This window comes from Orcinus orca, chromosome 15 (genome assembly GCF_937001465.1).
Source record: "Orcinus orca chromosome 15, mOrcOrc1.1, whole genome shotgun sequence".
NCBI lineage: Eukaryota > Metazoa > Chordata > Mammalia > Artiodactyla > Delphinidae > Orcinus > Orcinus orca.
Window position 1 is genome coordinate 37953722 of NC_064573.1, and position 8249 is coordinate 37961970.

The 8249-nt window shown below is 46.6% G+C and overlaps 1 protein-coding gene across 50 annotated transcripts in view; it reads left to right on the forward strand.

Moving 5' to 3' along the window:
- Positions 1-5575, forward strand: part of CELF4 (CUGBP Elav-like family member 4) — a 299515-nt gene extending 293940 nt beyond the window's left edge. For 49 of the 50 annotated variants that reach the window (XM_049697923.1, XM_033412264.2, XM_033412295.2 and 46 more), the window contains one exon: positions 3574-5575. Coding sequence is in view for 5 of the 50 variants with exons in the window: in XM_033412295.2 (XP_033268186.1) it covers positions 3574-3600 (27 nt within the window). In the remaining 45 variants the exon portion in view is untranslated. Of the gene's footprint in view, positions 1-1502; positions 1591-3573 lie in introns of those variants that run through there. The other variant, XM_049697921.1, reaches the window with a different exon arrangement.
- The last annotated feature ends 2674 nt before the right edge of the window (positions 5576-8249 follow it).

Here is an 8249-nt window from a genome sequence, read left to right on the forward strand (position 1 = left end):
TGCCCTGGGTGGGGGCAAAGGACCCCCAATGGTGAAGCGTGCTCAAGACAACTCAAAACGGAATAACTGGATGATGCTTGACAGAGAAGGGAGCTCAGCCTCCACCAGTTAGGGCTCCACTAGTGAAGAAGGCAGGTCGGGGCTTGTGAGATGGGTCAGTCTAGAAAGCTGTACGTGGAGGGGTATAGGGTGTGAAGGAATGGAGAAGGGGGAGGTGGAGTGGGGGAGGGCAGCAGAGCACAAGTGACAGCAGCAGAGAGACTGGGGAAACAGGGCCATAGCCCACCCCTCTCCAGTGGAGTCTCCTGTTTCGTGTGACCAGCACTGCAGGGCACCCTAGTCTTCCACGTGACCATTTCCTGGGTCAGAGCTGCAGAGCCGTCTAAAGGCTTCACGTGCCAGGAAGCAGCCTTGCTTTGGCCACGTGGGCCACCTTGAGAGCAAAACAGAGAGAGTAAGGCGACCATGAAATAAAATCAGTTGTGCCAGGATGTGTCTGTAGAATTCTGAGAACGTTGATGTGATTTACTCTAAATCTCAGAACTACAAGTGTTCATTTTCTGAAGGTTCTGAGGAAAGAGGGTTGAGGCAGAGTGGACGGGGAGAGGCTCACGACCTCATGCAGCGGGTGCTCTTTTAGTGGGGACGCCCTTCTCTGGGGATGGCGGCCACGGTGGGACGGGACAGGGCGGGAGGGCTGAGTTGCTGTCTGCGTGCACTGTACTGGGCAGCAGGGTGTTTTGTGGATGGACCCCACGGATACAGCAGTCGCCTTAATCAGCCTCTGACCCACCCGGCAAATCGGGGCCACCCTGTCAGGCTGCCCCTGCTGGTCCACAGGCTGAAGCCACGGAAGGCTGGGGAGGCGAGGAGAGCTCGGCACCTGGGGGAGAGGGAAAGAACCAAGGGTGGCCAGAGGCAGAGAGCGCGCTCCCTGATCTGCTTGCCGGCCAAGGTGGTTTGAGGGGCTGTTTTAGTTTTTTCTGGCCCCCTCACCAAGCTGCCTACACCCTCCCTCCTCTTCCCAGCGCATGATGGATGCCCGTAGTGGCCCTGTGTGAGGTTCTGCTACTGTTCACGGTGTATCATGTGTCTGCACAAACAACCGTGTGTGCGTGTGCGTGTGCGTGAGTGTGTGTGTGTTGACGTGCCCATGTTGTTTGTCTGCCGGCTTCCTCCATCCTTTGAGTTTTTTTCAGTTCTCTTATGATTTGACTGCTGTTCTCTCATTAGAGCTTTTAGATTGATGCTGTGGTCTGGTGCTGTATAAATATTTTTCCTTTTAATTTTGTTTTAACTTCTTCCTTGCCCTTCTTCACCCTCAACCCGACTCTCCCTGTCCCACCCCCCACACTCCCCGACCCAACCCGCCCCCCCTCCTCCTCCCCCCTTGCCCACACTCTCTTGTCCTCTCTCTCTTTCTCTCTCTCTCTACATATATAAATATATATATAAATCTTTTCTTCTTTTGTCATTCAATCAAATTCCAACAACCCAACCAGGGCCAGTCAAATCCACCACAGTCTCGCGCTGAGCTAGGAATAAAGTTCACGTAATCACATGAGAGTGGAGAAAACAGTCCCCCATCCGTAAGTTCAAATCAACTCAAAGTTCACAGTGTGACATGATGGCGTCATGTAACAAGGCTAAGAATCGGTTGCATGACAATTGCCGTCAAGTTTCGTGGAGGTGCTGTGATTGGAGCGTTTTTCTTGGATGTTGTATCAGTTGATGATTGGCCAGTCATGATCACACGTGCATTTTCTTGACTTTTGTGCTGCCACAATCTTTTTTGCTGTGCTCATTTTCGTTTCGTTCTTGGTGCTTGCAGTGGTTTTACTTTCTGTTGTTTGGTTTTTCTTGTTCAGCGTTTTTTATGCTTCTCTAGATGTCACATAGAGAAAAAAAAACAAAAGAATAAAAAAATAGTAAAAATAAAGATGAATTCCCGAATTATCGGACATGGGATCATTAACTGTGCAAACCATTATTTTTTTTTTCTTAAAAATGAGGAAAACATCTTAAAAGTATCTATGCGTGGTTGATTTACTTGCACTTGAAAATATTGTGATTTTATTTTTTTCTAGAAATTTGGGGGCCTTTTTCAATTGACATTTTCCTAGGTCTGGTCTTTTTCCAGTTAGGCTATTTTAAATCTCACTTCAAAAGGAAAAACAAAAAGAAAAAAACAAAAACAAAATCTCTACAGTAACAGAATGATAAAAAAAAAAAAAAAAAAAAAATTCTAAACCAAAAACCTAGAGTTCAAAGCCCGGGGCCTCTGAGAGAGAGCCCGGTAGCAATTGTAAGGTTTGTATTGTAGCCACTTCTGCTAAATTAAATGTGGGGAGGGAGGTGGGGGCCTGGGAGTTGGGAGGGCTTTTTGGTCGGTTTGGAAGAAACAGTACTAACAAAAGCAAAATGCACCTTTTTGTTTACAACTGAAAAAGGGTCCTTGACAAGTGTTTTTTAATTTTATTATTATTTTATTTGGTGTTGTAATTGTTTAGATTGCTGTGTACGGTTTGCTGTTTGTTGAATCAACAGTGTGAAAAACCTGCCAGCATGGATTGATATACGCATGACGTTGTCCCCTCAACTGGGGGCTTTGCAGTTCTAACTCTCTTGATGTAACCAGTCACCCCCATGTATAAGTGGAAGCTGCTTGCTAGAATGGAGACGAGTCTCATTTGTTAATTCACAATGATTAAGCATTTTCCTTCTGATTCTAGTCGGATCATGATTTTTTTTCTTTGAAATGCAAAACAAAACACCAAAAAGCCACCATTCAAAACAAAATCAAGAATTGTCTGAGTTAATTTAACTTTGATGATTAAATCCGTTCTAACTTCTTTTAGGTCCTCCCCATCCACTTCCTCGAAGTGCTGAATTTCCTCTAAATTCCCTGGCATGTATGAGAAAAATATTATGTGTGTGTGTGTGTGTATGTGTGTATCTATGCATATACATACACACATATCCATGTATATCCACATATGTGCAGGTGAATATATTCTACACATATATCCAGATATACATATATATACATAGCCTCGCAAATAGTGACCTTGGGAAAGAGGTGGTTGGCTTGGAAACTGGGCAAGAATTCTGCAAAATTCATGTCATGGATCTTGGGGGGGAGTGGGCTGGGCTGCTAGATTTTTGCTATCTTGTTTGCTAGGCTTCTGTATACATATTGTATCTGGGCTAGATCCCTTAGAGATCAGTTTAATGATGAATTCATATCCCACAGTCCCAAATTCTTCCCTTAGATCTAGCCGTCCCCCAATCCAGAACTCTAAAGGAACCCAAATCAAAAACCCTCTCCCAACAACCAAACCTCAGCTACAACCATCACCACTAGACCTCCCAGTGGTTTCTTACTCTGACTAGAAGAATCGATTTCTTTTTTATGTATCATGATCATGACTAATTTTCATACTGGTCTCTTCCCCCTCTCCCGCTATCCCCCAGAGCTCCCGCCCTAACCCCCGAGGCAGGTTCCTTTTGGTGTTTGGATGCGTTTTGTGTTTCCTCTCTTGGCTTAATCAGCCCTGATTTTCTTCATTTTAGGGCAGGATGCTGAACGGGCTACATTAAAAAACAAACCTCTCTCTATATATATTTATAAATGAGAACTGTTGGATGACACCTTTGACATATCAGCCAATATCAATCAAGCTGAAGACTCCAGACACTCTGTGACTGTCACATTTCTTCAAGGAAAGTATAGCGTCTATGGAGTTCAGAGGGCACGTGTTTGGGGGAAAAATATATGTGACATAAAGAAGAAGAAGATGAAGAAAAATGAGGAAAAAAAAAGGCAACTTTAAAACAAAATAACTTGAGACAAGGTGGGGAGGCTGCAGGGCTGGGAACCGGGAAGGGCCGCTGCTTCCCGATCCCTGGGGCTTTTCCAGCCCATGGGCGCCTGAGGCAGGCTGGGGCAAGCGGTGTGTCTGGTGGGGCCTGGTCCCCAGGGGGGCGGCTGGGAGGCCGCCGCTGATCATCTCTATCTGTCATTCCTTTAGCTATTTAGGGACCAAAGGACCAAACTTTTTATTGCAGATGTGTAGCTCTAGGTCAAATAGAGGGGGAACGGAGGAGAACCTCCTTCCTGCCTCATGGCTGTTCTTGAAACAGCTTAGAGCGATTCTATGAAAAAATGTAATTAAAAAAAAAAACACAAAAAAACAAAAAAAAGAAAAATAATGCTTCAATGCTTTTAAAACAGCAAGATAATAGTTCTTTGATACTTTGAGAGGCGCTTTGATTACTGTCATTCAAGTCTATGACACTTTCCTATGGTTTTCTGTATTATATGTCTGGATGGAGCTGTTAAGACGAACAAATTGGTGGATATTCGGGGAAAGTAACAAAATATGAAAACTCGTTAACCGTGAAGTGTGAGAAAAGGAGGGGAAAACAAGGGACTGACGAGGCAAGATAATTGTTGTGAAAAGTCTGTAAATGCTTCTAACTCTTCCCCCTCTTAAAATCATAATAGTTGTACAGAATTTTAAAAAGGAGAAGTTTAAAATACCTATATAATAGAAGAAAAATTAGAAGAAAGCAAAAAAAAAAAAAAAAAAACCTATAGAAGTTAGCGTTACTGCTAAAATCCCAGATGTTGTAGGACTGTACTTTTGTAGAGTTTAGACTGAGCATCAATCCCTTCTCCCCGCGAGTGCTGTTGGATGCCATTGACCCCGAGGGCCAGGCCGGACCCGCCCAGACCTGTGGGCCCCTGGCTGCCCACCTCCGGTGGAGGCCGCGCCTCTGGCAGGAAGGCCCGCCGCCGCCTCCGCCCTCGCCTCGCTTCGCTCCGGGAGCTGCGCGCGCTCGCCTGCTCTCCGCAAGCCCTCGACACCTCTGCTTCACTCGCCTTCCATGCTTGCTCCAGAGACTTTCCGGGCAAGGGAGACCTGGGAACTTTCATCTTAAAGCAACTAAACAACACACACACACACAAAAACCTTAAACAAGAGAGAGAAAAAAAAAAAAAAAACAATCTTTGAAGAATTTCTGAAACTGTTTACAAGGAATTTTGAAAAACAGGGATGTTTAAATGATGCCGGCTCTGTTTTTCTGTAAATAAATTTGCATATTTTGTAGGACTTTTAATTGTAATGATAGAGAAAAAAAAACAAGGAAAACTATTTAATGAAAGCACGATATTTATCTTTGGTAAATGACTTTAGAGCAGTTAAAAAAGACATTGCTTAAAAAAACTCAGAATCAGAAAAAAACACTGAATTATTTAAGAACACATATATTTTAAAGTATAACATATTTATTATAATTTATTTGCACCGTTGGGAGGACTTGCTTTGGCTTTCCGCCTTGACGCCCTCCTCACTGATGTCCTGTTCATCTGGAGGCTGGGGGGCCCTCGGACCTACCATGTTTTTTTCTTTTTTGCTTTAGAAGAACATCTATCTGGTTCCTCTCAGGCCTTCTGCCTTTCCTTTCTTTCTATTTTGTTGGTTAATTATTATTTTTAAAATTTTCTTTTTCTTGGCTCCTTTTAGGATGTCCAGATGTTGTAAAAAAAAAAAAAATGAAAAAAACAAAACAGCTGCAGTTCAGTACAACTGCTCTTTTCACACTCAACTCCCTAAAACTCCTTGTAACCTTCTGTAACTATTGGATGACGCTTTCTCCAGCTTAGCCCTAAATAAAGCACAGTTTAAAAAAAAAAAAAAGCCTTGTCCGTGGTGCTCTGTGGTTCATGGAATCTGGCCAGCCGTGCCTCTGGGGCCTAGGGCTGGCCCACTGGAAGCAGCTTTGGTCCTTCCCTCCGTGGAAGCTGTCTGCTACCTGGACCCTCTAGGAAAATCTCTCGACCGGTGTGTGCCTCTGAAAGTCTCCACTGCAAGCCCATCCCTAGGTTCCTGGGCAGGGATGGCCACAGTGCCCAAACCTAACAAGAAGTCCCCCTTTCCTCTCTGCTAGGGGGAAAAGCAAGCCACCAGACTGGAGCTGGGGTGGGGACGAAGTGCTGCGAGGAGCTGGGGAAGCAGGCAGTGGAGGCAGGGCCCGCAGTAAAGGAAGGTGAGGACACAGCCCCAGACTTGCCAGCCAGCACTTTTGGTCCTGCACTTCCCACTGCATTGACAGTGTGCCTGGGTGGACAAGACCGTGGGTTCTAGATGATCCTCAGAGGCGGAGTTCTGGTGGGAGGAGCTTGGGGTGCCGCCTTCTCTGTATCGTGACACAGAGACAGAGGGAGATGTCCAAACCCTGAATGCCACAGGAGGTTTGAGAGGAAGGTACTGGGTGGGGGGGGGGGGTCGGGGGGAGGGTTCCAAAGGAGGAAGAATGTGAAATAGGGCTTGGAGGAGGGGAGGTGGAGAGGAGGGAACAGGTCCTCCTGAGGTGAGAACCCAGACATGCACGCCAGCCTCAAGCCTTCATCAGACTCTGTCCTATGACAGCCCCTGCCCCAGCCTCGCAGCTTGGTCTAGGAATGGGCAGTTTCCACCAAGGGCTTTCACCTTGGAAAACCCTTGTGGTGGGGTGGGGAGAAGACGAGAGTCCTAGGACACCCGGGTGTTTGTCTGTCTGTCTGTGTCCTCCCGTGAGAAAGTGGGGAATGGCTCAGCCCCACCTGTCCTCTCTGCAGGAAGACTGGTGGAGAGCAGCGCGCAGAGCCCCAGCTACAGAGCAGCACCCGGACCCTGCTTCTATCCTCTCCTCCCATCTCGCTTCCCAGGGCCAAGGCCCAATCCCATGTTTCCCACACTAGCCTGTGGAATTGTTAGCCTGGGGAGAAAAGACCTTTATGCATCAGGACCCAGGGCAAGCCTTCAAGTCTTGGCTTCAGACTTGGAGACAGTACCAAGATGAGACCTTCCCTCATAAGTATGTGAAAATAACCCACACTTAACCTGCCAGTTCTGGGGAGCTTGTGAGGGGCTGGACTTCTTGGAGGAATTCACTGCAAGGGGTGGGTGTCACACTGGGGGTTATGCTGCACTGTGAGGAACAGAAAGGTGTTTTCTAAGGAGTTCTCTGGGTTTCGAGCCTCAGACTATTCAAAACCGTGGTTTCTGTTGGACATTTGCCGCCTAAAGGCACTGAGTCTGCCAGAGGATGACAGCCTCAACCATACTGCGTCCTGTCGCTCTCTCAGACCCCAGGGAGCCTCATGGGCCTCCCCAGACCTCCCCTGTGCCTTTGTCACCACTTCCCCACTGTGCTTCTCTCTGGCACAGCCCTCCTGCCACCTCCACCGCTCGGGCTCAGGGGCAGTAGGGGCCCAGGGAGCTGCCCCCAAGGAGCTGGGCTGTGCAGGGGGGTGGCCTCTTTTGCTCTGTTCCAGGCACGGTTGACTGAGAGATGAAAACACAAGGCCCAGATGTGAATCCGCCAGTTCTATAAAAGAAACCTTCTATTTAAAACCACGCACCAAGTGACTAATATATGCACAGCGCGTTTAAGAGAGAATGTAATTTATTAGCCTCTGGGGGGAAGCCATAGGTTCCTTGAAAAGTTGCTGAAGACGCTCAGGTCACTTTGCACACGATTACAGGGAGTGCAGGGATCCCGCAGCTCGTCCGTCATCCCCTGGTTAAGCACCCCTGGTTTGCAGTGTTATTTAAGAAAACCCAAGACACAATTCTCATTAATTTCTGCTTATATTCTATGACTTCTGTTTCTCTGCTAGTACAGCCATCCCTTGGAATCTGCAGGGGATTCGTTCCAGGACCCCTGCGGATACCGAAATCTGTAGATGCTCAAAACGGCGCAGTGCAGTCGGGCCTCCGTAACCGTGGGTTCTTCATCCATGGATATGGAGGGCCGGATATGTTCTACCTAAAGTGTTTGATTCCGTCATAGCTCCCCTATTTTTAGTTATTTCTTTTTAATTTTTTAAAATTAAAAAAATTTTTTTTTTTTTTTTAATCTTTTGGCCATGCCGCGTGGCATGTGGGATCTTCGTTCCCTGAGCAGGGATCAAACCCATTCCCCCTGCATTGGAAACGTGGAGTCTTAACCACTGGACCACCAGGGAAGTCCCTCCCCTATTTTTAAAAGACTTTTTATTTATTATTATAAACCTTTTATTTCAAGCATAATGGAAAGTAGAGATACTTGCAAAACAAACCCCTGTGCACACACCACTTAACTTTAACGTACATCAACTCGTGAATTATTTTGAAGTTACCATTTCATTGGTAGATGCCTCAGTTTCCCCGCAACAGTTTCGATGCTGCATTGACGTGTTCAGCCTGGCTCTGGGCTGT